Genomic DNA, 12,845 nt, shown 5'->3' with positions numbered 1-12,845 from the left:
TAATTTTACCTCACCGGTTTTTAACCCATTTAAATACATCTAGTTGAGTTGAGACCATTTTTTTGTAGTTTGTATGCCTCAGTGTACCTTTTCTGCTAATCGGACCAAGGAGCGCCCAACCAAGGACCCAAACGCTCATCTGCGGGCTAAGAAGCGAGCAATCCTCGCCTCGTGTTTGATTTCCGCTTTCAGCTCCTTGACTCGCCACACACACATCCTTGGGCGTCTTGGGGCGAAGCAGTCCTTTCTTTCACTCCGCCCACGCGGCCAAACAACTTAAACTTCACACGCAGACACGTCTGCGGGAAAGTGGCAAGTTGGTGGTGCAAGGATATATTTTGCAGGGAACACGGGGACTCAACACAGAGAAGACGCATGAAGTGCATTAGTTGCAATTGAATTTGTACATTGTGTGTGTGCCTGCCGAGCGAGCACCAGACTCCTTTCGAGTGCAATTTTGTTGCCGAGCTGAAATTGGATTCCATATTGCCACTCAGCGAACATCTCACAGATGTGGCTTAATCGCCCCCGCTCAGAACTAAGCCCCAACCACATCCTCCGGCAGAGTTAATTAGAAAGCCGGGCAGGTACTTGCAGCTGCTTGAAGGACGCTAATTGAACTGCCACAGCTGGACCTGAGCTGCGATTATCGGCTAAAGGGATTGACCCCATCCCCAGATTAAGCAGCCAAAAACAAAAGCCATTCTCAGGGCCAATATCGTTTGACGCACATCAGTTAATAGTTCACTAATTCCTTTTCCTTATCCTGTGACACAAGCCCATCCATTGAGTGGCATAAAGAATTCAAGTGGTTTTAGGTTCTTGATGATTATAAGCGACAATGGTCGCGCTTTATTGAAAGATTCATTTGTGTTTCTTTGAGAGTCTGCTGGATCGATCCAACCCGATCGCTTATACAAAATATATATATTTAGGTATATAATTAGAAGTGTAATCGATTCATAAGGTAGTACATAGTAAATGTTACATATTCCGTAGATTATTATTTTATTATTATAAATAGAGACAAATACGCATATCATGAGTGATTTATGTATGAATGTGTTAAGTGCTAAATGTGGGAGTACAATATATGCTTGTATGTGTGATTCTAGAATTAGTTTTTCTCGTATTTTTTTTCATATTTTTTTTTTAGTTTGATGATTTAATGCCAATGATGAATGTCGATGAGTGAATGTGGATGAGGGTGTGAGTGTCTAGATGAGTGTGTTTGCTTGTGTGCGTGTGTGTGTTAGCTTAGAGAGAGGCTGGCAAAGGATTATTGCTGCTGGTATCGATAGACGATATTCGATAAGCTACTACGGGATAACGTTCTCTGAGTTAATATTAATTTTACATATTTTTTAGGTTTTTGGTTTGGTTTTTTTTCGGTTGGTTTTTCGGAAGCAAAGTTGGGCTGAAACTATGGATCGAACAGAATTCGTGGTGTGGTCCTCAGACTCTGCTTGCCTATCGACGCCAATCGATAATTATCGATCAGTTTGCCATTTCAACTTTGTTTCGATAAAAGATCATCTCACAATAAAAACAATTTGTACTTTCGAAAAGGGGGAGGGGCGCTTTTGCTTTTGCTTCTGCTTTTTGCTTTCGCTGACTGCTTTCTCTGCTTTCTCACTGGCTCTCTTCGCTTTCTCCGCTCTCTGCCTTCTTCGCTTTCTTCGTTTGATTCGCTAGGATTTGTTTAGGGTTATCTTTTTTGCATTTTGTTACATTTGTGTAGGATGCAGGAGTGCTGAGGTTCATGTTTTTTGTATCGTTCAATGTTACTTTGTAATTTCTCTCCGCTCGCTCTTCGCTTTGTATATTTGCTTTAGTTTTCAACAAGGAAATCAAAGGATGCTCGCTTTTTGCTTAGTAAGAGATACACAATAAATATTCGTTTTACAATCGCTTTCCAGGCAAAACCCAAAATGGAGGAGTGCCAAAACAGGAGGGGGATCTATTTTCAGTATCGATACTTCGCTTTCGGGATGAGCCTACTCAAATCCCCGTCCTGCGGCACATTTGTCTATTTTAAGTAAGTATTTTATTTGATTTCTTTACACATGTAATTGCATTTTTTTTTTTGTGGTTTTTGTATTTTGTTTTTGTTCAGGTCCAAAATCAAATTTGACTAATTCAAGGAATTAAAGTTTCATTGCATCTAAATAAGGTAAAGTGTACTTTCATTAATATTATTATCTTATTATTTGCATAAATTTCCTTTTCAATAATAGAAACGAAACAAAAAACTTAAACAAAATTCCACTATGGCTCTACTACTCCTTCTCGCTCTCTTTCTGCTCCTCATCTCACTTTCTTCAATCCTCCAACTTTCTTCTCCTGAGCCTCGAAGTTTGAAAGAGACGGAATACTAGTTTTAACTAAATAAACGGAATTTAACACAAAATCCTTGGCACGATGCATCCTCGAGTAATCCTTCGGGTAAGGGGCGGGGGTGGTGGGCGTGTTCTGGGCCGGGCGGGGCGTGGTCAACGCCTTTACCTGAGCAGCAGAAATTCTTCTATGTGAGTAGGCGCGACCACGCCCAGCCGCGGTTTCAGGACTCCCGTCCCGCCCCCCTTCATTATGAAAAGGATCTTCGAGATGACCAGTGCCAGTGTGTTGGTGTGTGTACGTGTATGTATGTGTGTGTGTGTGTGGGTGAGTGAGTATGAGTGAGTGTATGTTGGTGTGAGTATGAAGTACTTATAACGAAACATACAAGGATCAATCTCCAATAGATTATTAAATAGTACAATGAAAACTTCATATACAATATATGCCATATATAATAGATACTCGATATACGATACTCGCAGTGCGTAATGCGTAATAATGCAATAATAATAGCCAAGATCAATATACGTTAAAAGATATACATGTCTAAAGTCCCTACAATATGGTACTCCTCTCGTTTTAGCGAATATATTTTAGTTTTTTTTTTTTTTTGAGCTGGGTTTTCAATATTTTTTTGGGAGTCGCGGGAGTGGCAGCTTTGATATTCTTTTTTTTGGCAGCGTTCTTCTTGGTCTATATGTTAATGAGTATTTATATATGTGTATGCTCTATAATATTTAATCGGGGAAACATTAAAAGTTTGCATTAATTTACTTTAGTTTAGTTTACTTGATTTTTGGTTTAGTTTAGTTGAGATTGCATGCATTTTGATGTATGTATGGTATTTGCTTAGGTAATTATTTCTTATTTCCTTTGCCTTTGTATAATAAATTGCTCTTGAATTTTACTATTAAAATTTCTCATAACTCGCCATTAAAAAAATGCTCGTTTCGTTTTGCTCTTTCGTTTTTTTCTTTTTGTTTTTGTGGAGTGTATAAGTGATTTTCATAATATTTTCGTTAGTTTGCATTTGGTTTTTCGTCATTTAACATTTATATGTATATTTGTAAGAATTAAACTAGAAAAATTCTAATCTGAGGTAATTATTCCATTAATTTGTATTCGTGTGTGTGTGTGAGTGTGTGTTAAGAGAGTGAGTATAATATTGGTACCCCATTGTCCTTTTTTTAGGACAATGGCAGTTAGTTGGGAAGCGTGCTTAGCCTAGAGCTTAGATATCTATGCCTGGGGGTCCTTAGGGGACCCGAAGCGGTCTACTTAGCGAGTGATTACTTTACTTTTTTATTCGAGGCAGCCACAAAAACGTTTCTTGTCAATTTTGATTAACTTAGGGTAATCTTGTCTCGAATGCTGGATTGCGTGTAAATTTCGTCACAGTTATGAGTTATCGAAAAGTGCATGATTGTTTCGTTTCCTAGCAGATGTGATGCAGACTCAAAGTGTATTTTTTTGTTTTATTTTCTCTTTGTTTTTGTTTTTTTTTTTTTCAATTTTGTGGAAGAACTAAACCTAAGCTTACCGAAGTACTCGTACAATATCCAAAATAGACGATCGAATTCGATTCCTATGCGAATTTTACAAATTTCAAGCCAAAAAATATACCACATATGATTTTCTTAAAGTTCATTTGATTTCAGATCTCGTTCATCTTTAATGCGCTCACAGTTGGTGTTCCGAATCCAAATCCGAATTTACGAATCTAAGTACACGTATATATAATCCTTAATCTCTTTCGAACTTAAGTGCTAAGCCAATGCTCACAGATGTTGAGTTTCCTTCGCGATCTCATCTCTTCCCTATCGATTTCAAATTCAATTTTGCAATTACCAATTAAATATCACATATCGGGGAGCTCTTTTCAATCGGAAATCAAGTGAATCCAAATGCAAATGCAAGTGCATATACGAATCCAAACAAAAGTGTGTTGCAAAATGATTGTTAAGTTTGTTAATGATGCCAATTGTAGTGCTTATCAACTATTTTGTGGCTGTCCTGCTTCGTCCTTTCGCTTAGCCTAAATGATTCGTTTCGAATGATTCGATTGGAATGATTTGATTTGCCTTGGTGTTGTCTTCTTACGCGTGACTGTGTGACTATATATCCCTAAGATAATGGAATGCGATGAGACGATTGAGGTCCTGAGACTGTGGCAGTGTGTGTGTGTGTGTGTGTGTGGCGTTTGTCTCTGTATGTGTTTGTGATGACTGACGTGACTGGCGATGAGATACATCGTATATATCGTATATGACATAGAGATGGAGATGATGGTTACTACACCGTAATACGTATTAAATTTACACTGAAAGTCCTTCATCTCTACTTCGGAATCCTTCTCTCCTATCTTCTGCTTTCTTCTCCCATTTCAATCTTCAAATCTTCAATCTTTTTTGGTTCTGCATCTGAGGTATTGTCGGGTGCTAAAGAGCCACACACTCGGCTACAAACGTTTCAACAATGAGGTAGAAAGTTCTGTTTGCTTTTGTTGCTTCGTAGTTAGTCTCTGTGTTCGCTGGAAGTCCTTGAATTCTTGATTAGTTCGCATACCTGAATTGCCTGGATGTTCTATATAGTACTTATGCTTTATCGTTATTCATCTTGCCTTGCTTGGAGTTTGTTTTTAGTCAGTCAGTCTTGGATCACATTTCAAATATCGACACACGACACGCGCACAGGATCAGTCCTTCGGTTTCGCCTTCTATCTTTATCTGTATCTTTATCTTAAGCTTTATCCCTATACCCATTAAATACTCATATACATTCATACATATGCTATATCCTATATGCTATATGCTCATGAAGCTTAGGCTATGCTTTAGTGCTAGTCTAGGTAATACATGATCCTACAGAGAACAAAACACAACATCGAGGATTATAAGTTTAAAAACGAATCGTGGGCACTGCTAAAACCTAAGTACAACACATAGACACGACTTGGACTGGTGACTTATAGCGAAATAAATGGCAACGATTGTTCGACAATTCATACTCCACATCAGCACTAGTGCGCCTCAAAAAAGATGTATAATATATTTGTATGTTGTAGATATAGTGTGGTGTCTAGTGTAGTGGGAGTGGTGTGTGTGTTAGTGTTTCCTACATAACCTATTAGCTAAATCAAAAAGCCCAGAGGCGGCGAGTTGGGGCTTTTGCAGTTTCCGCAGATTGGCTGCCATTGGGGGCCTTCGCTCGTATTGCTTGCTCAACACTCCAGTTTGCGTTGGGTCACCACTAAGAGGGACCCACGCCTAGTAATAGTGAATCTCTGGGGGGACCCAAAGATCTGATCAACCGACTGTTGGTCCACTTAACCAGCGGTTCGTCACACATCGGTTCGTTATACTGCTCGCACTCGCTGCTGCTTAAATGCTACGTAACCCTAGGGATAATTCCAATACAATATTCAAATACAATGCCAATAGCAAATACGGATACGAATTATAGTAAGTAAACCAAATTCGTTTCTAGCAAAACCTGTGCAAAATGCCAAAAATGCAACTAAATTTTCCTCGGGGATCGTATTCCTGCGTATATGTATCTTCTTGACCACCATATAAAATATATGGTATATGGCTAGCATATATATAATATACAAAATACACTTAGACGCTAAACAAATGCAGCCCAATTGGGATGTGAGGCAGACGACCTCAAGCGAACTCAGTTTGGTATAACTTCAAAGAAAGTGGGGACCTTGGGTAGAGGGGTTGGGGTAGGGGTAGGTAGGTAGGTATGTATTACGATAGGTAATAGGAAGATAGGAATTACGAAGAATTGATTTAAGGTTTGTACTTTGGCATGAAATCTTCAACTTAACGAGAACAAACGTGAACAAAAATTCGACTACAACATTGACCATCATCATTCTCATCTCAGCTTTCTGCGCTTTCAACTCAAAATTCAACTAAGAAATTGATTTAGTGCATCAGGGGACGCAGGTAACTCAGTAAGCAAGTTAGCTAAAGAACAACGCAAAGGAAGGGGTATAAATCCAAACTCGGGAAACTGGAGTGGGGTCGTCTCTAAATAAACCGTTGCATTCTTCCCATGCAACCCTGGGTGTTCGTTCTAAGCTATCTGTTTAAAAGCTGCGATTAACATGTTCCTACGTCGAGTAAACTATGTACTGTGTGGTTTAATTAAGACTCTATCGATGTGACTAAACTGAGGTAGCTGCTAAACTAAGTCGCGATCGGAGGAAACTGGATCGGGAATGCTTTTCCTACCAGATGCTAAGCAATACATTTCGGTAAAGGTTTCTGCTCCTTCTAGTCGGCAGTTTTGTCGTCCGGCACTTAGTTATATTATCCACTTATGGGCTTTATCAATGCAGTTGCAACCGAAAAGAATGGGTACCAAACAAATGAAAGAGGGGCGGGGACAAAATAAAACGAAATGGAAATTATTAAAAATATTTCATTTAATCATTTGAAAATTCAACAAAAATTCAATATTAATCGTAGTAATAATAATAGCAGAAAGTAATGTAATTTTATTCCTTTTTCGTTTCGTTTCTTTTATTCAAATACAATTAAATTTATTTAGTTTCCATACGGAGTACGAATAATAATAATAAAAATCAACTAAAATATTCAACTAAATTACATTAAAAGTAGACATTCAAGTTGAATTGCCAAAATGTGTAGGAGAGTAGGAGCGTAGGGGTTGGTGAGGGGAGGGGGATTAAACACTGGGCGAGGGGTGGATTCCTTGGGGGGATGGATGGGGCTCTCATCATGGGGACTTGTGTATAACATAAAAAGGTACAAAGTATACATATATTACACATTACGAATTAGGCATAAACAAAAGTGTGCTAAGTGTGTATATTTAAAATAAACAAAAATTACATTCGGATGGACAAAAAAAAAAAAAAAATCAATCAGTAAAATTTGGCGGTTGGGGCGGGGGCATACAAAGTGGGGGGATTACTCTGGGTAGTGTAGTTGTAGGAAATATCTGCTGCGCTATATTGCCTTGACCTTGGGAATTCGGATGAGGACTGCGGTTGAAAGTGCCTAAACTTCACCAATTTGTACATTTCGTCATCAGATGATCTGAGAAAGCTCGGAGGGAGCCATCAAAAATTGGTTTTTAAGAATTTCGGTTAAAGTTTAAACATTTTGCTGCTGCTTCTGCTGGGCTCTACACACGGATTTTGGCATGTTTCAGTAACTGAAGATCACGAAAAGATTCAAAAGGGAAAGGCGCGCAAATATTTCATTTGTTGAACATAAAATATGAAAAGTGCTGGTTTTTTTTTTTTGAGTACAAATTATGAACTAAACAAAAACTGCTTTTAATTGTTTATGAATTGATTACTTGATTTAAACGTACATATTTTGTTTTACTTCGCCTTGATTTATCATAGTTCGTTTATATGCATTAAGAAAACATTGTTATTTGTTATTTGTTAATTGTTACTCGTTATTTGTTATTGATTTTTGCTAAGGAGGTAATATAAATTACATTTTAATGTGTTTTACTCTCGCTCAATCGCCTTCTCTTCCTCATTAAAGACTCAAGACCTCTACTATGTTATTCATTCGCCGTCTAGTGGTTGCGATTCATTAGAGTTAGTTGTGATCGGAAGTCTGACTATTAATGTTTGGGGCTCTCTCTCTTTATATTCGTTCTATCCTTTCTTGGTGGCTGAGGTGGGCATAAGTTTGTGGTTTTATCTCTCGACTGGACGCGATCGAGGCGCCGTCCTAGCACATTTAACTAAAACAAACACTGAATCAAACTAAAACACGGGCTGACTTACGAAGTAGTTGGTGGTGCGGGTGCCACTGCCTTTGGTGCAAGGCAGCTTAGCTTGCGTAGAACTTATACCAATACAATTTGTAGTGTAGTTTAGCGTAGGGCTAGGGGTTACTCCAATTAAATATCTATATAACTATATGCTGTATCTGTATCTGTGTGTCGTGTGTCATGTTTTGTGTGTGTGGGTCTTGCCTATAAATAAGTTCACTTCCTCTCTTTCCTCCTGCGCGTAGATGTATGCTAGATTAAAAACCTTAAATTTAGACGAAAATTATATATAACTGTGCCAAACTTATATATAATCCTCTCAAGTAAATGCCAAAAAGTGTAGTTTCTATCAATTTAGGTTAGTTAGGTGTACGTTTTATACGGTATAGGGTATATGGTATAGGGTATGTACTTATAAACTTAACGGTAGGTAGCTCTATATAAGTAGGAATAACGAAGACATCTCGTTATCGTAGGTTTTGTTTACAAAAAAAAATTTACTATCACTCAGTTTGTCCCTTCATGCGTTCTGAAAAAATTGTCGTTTAATTAACGTGTATTATATTTGGTATGTAAAATGGCGGCAATGCTAAATGCCCAAAAAGGAGGCGTTCGATTTGTGATTACTGAAGATTACTGCAGCACATGCAAGTTGGGATTCCATTCCCGATCCCCAGGGTTTCGTATTTCAAGCAGATCCCACACCAAAAGTCACCAAAGGGGGATAATAAAAGGGTTCGAGGTTGGGAATCTAAGGAAGGGGATTTCACAGTTATTCGAGGAGGTTTTTCAAATTATTTTTCAAAGAAAATTCCAGACACTGCTGAGAAATATCCGAAATAATCTGAAACGAAAGATTACCGCTTATTCTAGGAGCATTCACAAGTGCTTTCGGGGTTGGGGTTTTACATTTTTCACAAAAATCGTATTCCTTCCGAAGGTCAACACACACAGGGATACAAATACATTTTCAATGTTCACAGGGTATGAGCAAATTGGGGATGTCACAGTTTTGGCTGTCTTAGTGGAGGCAATTTTGGTTTGGGGTCGTGGTTTAGACATTTTCTGAAAATGTTTGTTCTCAACCGGCGTCACAAGGATTTCGTTGGGCCTGGCCTAGTCACAATTTTGTGTGGGTTTAGAATTTTTCTCAAAAATTTTGTCCTTTCGAACGCTCACAGTGAAGGTTCTTTAAGAGTGCCGAGTCTTCTCAACGACATCATTCCGAAATGGAATGCTGTTTGGGAAAGACCCGTCACTCTGCTCACAGATGATTTGACGAAACTTAGAGGATCTAAATTTAAGAGTTCGTAACGAACTCGAGGGATTCAGGGAATGGGGTAACACAGCTCCGGCTGCTGATCGATTTTGAGTTTAGGCTGCCTAAACATTTTCTCACAGTGGGCTACATATCAAAAGGGGTTTTACTTTTAATTTTATTAAAATTTCACGACATTTTTAAACGGGAAATTAAGAGAACCAAAGCTGGATAATCTAACACAGTTTCTGCTGATCTTGTTTAAGGTTTAGCTGGCCTAAACTTCTCTTCACAGGGTAATATCAAGGTGTTTTAATTTCAATTTCATTAAACATTTCACAGTTGGTAAATATCAAATGGTTTTTACTTTCAATTACATTCAAGTGTTCACAGAATATTTAAGATTTAGGTAACCTAAGAGTTCCATTCACAGTTGATTGATGTTGAAGAAAAACTGAAGATTTGAATTGCCTTGCATAGTTTTGTCACAGACGGGAACATATCAATTGGTTTTTAATTTTCAATTTTATTAAAAATTTCACAGACGGGAAAGTTATTTTAGGGTTTAATCTGCCAAAGCAGTTTCACAAAAGGGGACTTTTTATTTTAATTCGATTAAATACTCACAATTTCGAGTTCGTGGTTGGGGGTTTGGGGGGGGACTGAGAGATTGGGAAGGACTTATACCCCAGGATTTTGGTGACTTTTCTAAGCACGGAATAAACACAAAACAGGAAACATTGAACCGCTCTATAAATTGTTGGATGTTTGCTTGCATACCATATTTAAAATTTAGAAAAATCGACCTTACAACAACTTACTAAACTAAATCGATAGTGAGTGCCTGCATGTGGTTTGCTCGCACCTGCGGGGTCCTCACTCTACCTTTAGAGATCCATCACATACGGCTGCTCTGCTATTTAGACAAAGAGAAGAACCCTAGACATATACAAGAAGATCGCTATAACCTAACACTTAGACTTAATAATTAATGATCACGCTGCGCCAAAAGTATTTGTATTATATTTTGTTTTCTTTTCATTTTTGTTTTTTCGAGGACTTAACTAAGAGTTTGGGGGCGTGGGTGTGGGTCGCCTGCTTGAAATACTCCTGAAAGGGGGTGGTGTTGGTGTTGGTGACCTTGTTGCATGTGCCGCCTGGCTGCTATGGGTGGGTGGGTGCTTTGCAGGGTGTATTGAATTACTCTGAGGACTAACTGAACTTTTTTTTATGAACTGGAGCGAGAAACTAAATCGGTTCCAGAGGTTCTCCTTTCGCTTACTAAAACTAGGAATAATTACCAATCGCTTAGGTAAAGATGTGCAACTTATCGATTATGTTGTTTTTAAATTTAGGTTTTGTAATTTTACGTTTCATAAATTGTAGCAAATGTTTCTTCATGATCTCCCCATCTCTCTTCCTGTTTTACTCTCCTACTCTACTCCTTCTCCTTTTATTTTAATGATTTTTTGTGTTATTGAGCAGCACAGCAATTATCATGATTTGTTTAAACAATTTAATGCCCTGCCTTCAATTTTTGCTAAATAAAACTTTTCCCTCAATCGTGATGTAAATGTTTCTTTTTTTGACCCTTCATATCTCTACTCGTTTTTTCCTTTTTTTTTTTTGTTTTACGTTTCGGTTTGTTTTTTTTTTTTTGGTAAAATGTATAAAAAATTTGCTTTATAAAATAAAACTAAAAATTGCTTTTTTTTTCGTTTAGGTAGGTGTGTGTAAACAAAGAACTAAAAAACTCAACAAAAATAACAAGAAATTCGTTTTTAGTTTGCTTTGTTTTCTCTCGGTTTTAGATGTGTGTTGTGTGTGTGTATATAAAAAAAATCAAATGATTTTAAAAAACTAAAACACTCGCTTCAGGAGAGTTGGCTCGTATACGGCCTCTCCTCCGCCTGCTTACTCCTTTTTCCTCAATTTTTGTTTTTCAATTTAGCTAGAGTAACAAATGCGGCAGGCTGTTGTGGCTCCCAATTCTTCGTTTTAGTTCATGTTGAGATAGTCGTTGAAGAGCTGCATGCAGGCAGCTGCGCCGCCAGTTGGCTCCTCCATGTAGAGCTGACTACTGGCGTACTCTGGAAACCTCCAGATATTGGCCGCCTCCAGGAGTTCCCCGGCCGACGAGGAGGAATTCGAGCTGACGTCGGAGGCATCAGCCTTGCTGCTGGCCTGCTGGCTGCTGTTGTCCTGACTGATGCTCAGGTTGCACAGGAGATCGGTGAAGATGTCGTGGCTGCTGGCCGGTGTCCTTTGCCCGGTGGATCCTGGCAGCTCCCAGATGTTGGGCTTGCCATAATGCGAGGCGCTCCATCCGTTCGAGGAGGAACTGGAACTGGTCAGCGAAGCTGTGGGCGAGGCTGCATGTGGCTGTTGCTGTGGCACCTGCTGCTGCGGTGGCTGCTGGCGCTGCAACTCCTTGAATCCATCCCTGAGTGTTGCAGCATTTTGTGGCGAACTTTGGGCCGCCCACAACATCATCTTGGAGCCATCGTTGCCATTGCTGCTGGCCGTCGGACTCAACGAGGGCTGCGATCCACTGCCCGAGGAGCAGCCGCTGCTGCTGCTGGAGCAGCCCCACAATGCCGAGATGGCATCACTCTGGCCCCAAGTGGGCTGCATTTTGTTGCCTGTATTGCTGGCTGAATTATGGCTAATGATTAAGTTACTAATACTGCTGCTGCTGCTGCTGCTGCTATTGTTGTTGCTTGTGTTTGTGTTGGTCAATAGAAGGCCCTCGAGTCCTTTCTGCGTTGCATGTTGCTGCTGTGGCTGCAGGTTGTGTTGCTGCTGGCGCTGTTGCTGCTGCTGTTGGTGCTGCTGCTGCTGGTACTTGCTCATCACATCCGCCATGGCCATCATGTTCATGGTTTTATGGGACTGTTGAGGGAAGTTGCCCCTCTGAAAAGTGCTGACCACAGGCTGATGTTGCTGCTGCTGCTGCTGCTGTTGTTGTTGTGACTGTTGTTGTTGTGTCTGTTGCTGCTGCTGTTGTTGTTGCTGCTGTGGTTGCTGCTGCTGCTGCTGCTGTTGCTGCTGCCGCACCTGCTGCTGATGCTGCTGGGCATGCGGATGGGCTCCAATCAAGTCCGGATTAATTTGCTGCTGCAGCGGTGCCGAGTAATCGATGGCGGCATTGTAGAGCGGCTGCTTCGGTGGCTGCTTGCTGGCGATGGTGTTGCTGCTGCAGCCGGAGGCCGTTGGAGAGCCCTGGGCATTTGGCACCTGAGTGGTGGTGGCACCTGTTCCCACGGGCGACTCCAACGGGGCCTCATGTTATGCGAGCGTCGGCAGCCGCGTCGCCGTGGTCTTGGCGTAGCAGAAGGTCAGCGGCTTAACGAAGTGCGTGTCCTGCGTGTTGCAATACGGACAGGTCACTCCGTGCGAGTAGTCACTGTAGAAGCTCAGACGCTGCTGCGGATGCATTAGCATCTTGAAGCAGTTATTGCACTGCAATGGGAGG

At 40.1% G+C, this 12,845-nt stretch overlaps 1 protein-coding gene across 4 annotated transcripts in view; it reads right to left on the bottom strand.

The window, feature by feature from the left end:
• Positions 1-816: 816 nt before the first annotated feature.
• heca (headcase) overlaps positions 817-12,845 on the bottom strand; it is a 94,451-nt gene continuing 82,422 nt past the window's right edge. For 3 of the 4 annotated variants that reach the window (NM_079853.4, NM_176591.3, NM_170478.3), the window contains one exon: positions 11,106-12,832. In NM_079853.4, the coding sequence (NP_524592.2) occupies positions 12,659-12,832 (174 nt within the window). In that variant the 3' untranslated portion in view covers positions 11,106-12,658. Of the gene's footprint in view, positions 12,833-12,845 lie in introns of all 4 variants that reach the window. The other variant, NM_001276174.1, reaches the window with a different exon arrangement.

The sequence above is a fragment of the Drosophila melanogaster genome, chromosome 3R (genome assembly GCF_000001215.4).
Source record: "Drosophila melanogaster chromosome 3R".
Taxonomy (NCBI): domain Eukaryota; kingdom Metazoa; phylum Arthropoda; class Insecta; order Diptera; family Drosophilidae; genus Drosophila; species Drosophila melanogaster.
The sequence above is the reverse complement of the archived record's forward strand: the minus strand, read 5'-3'. Positions and strand labels throughout refer to the sequence as shown.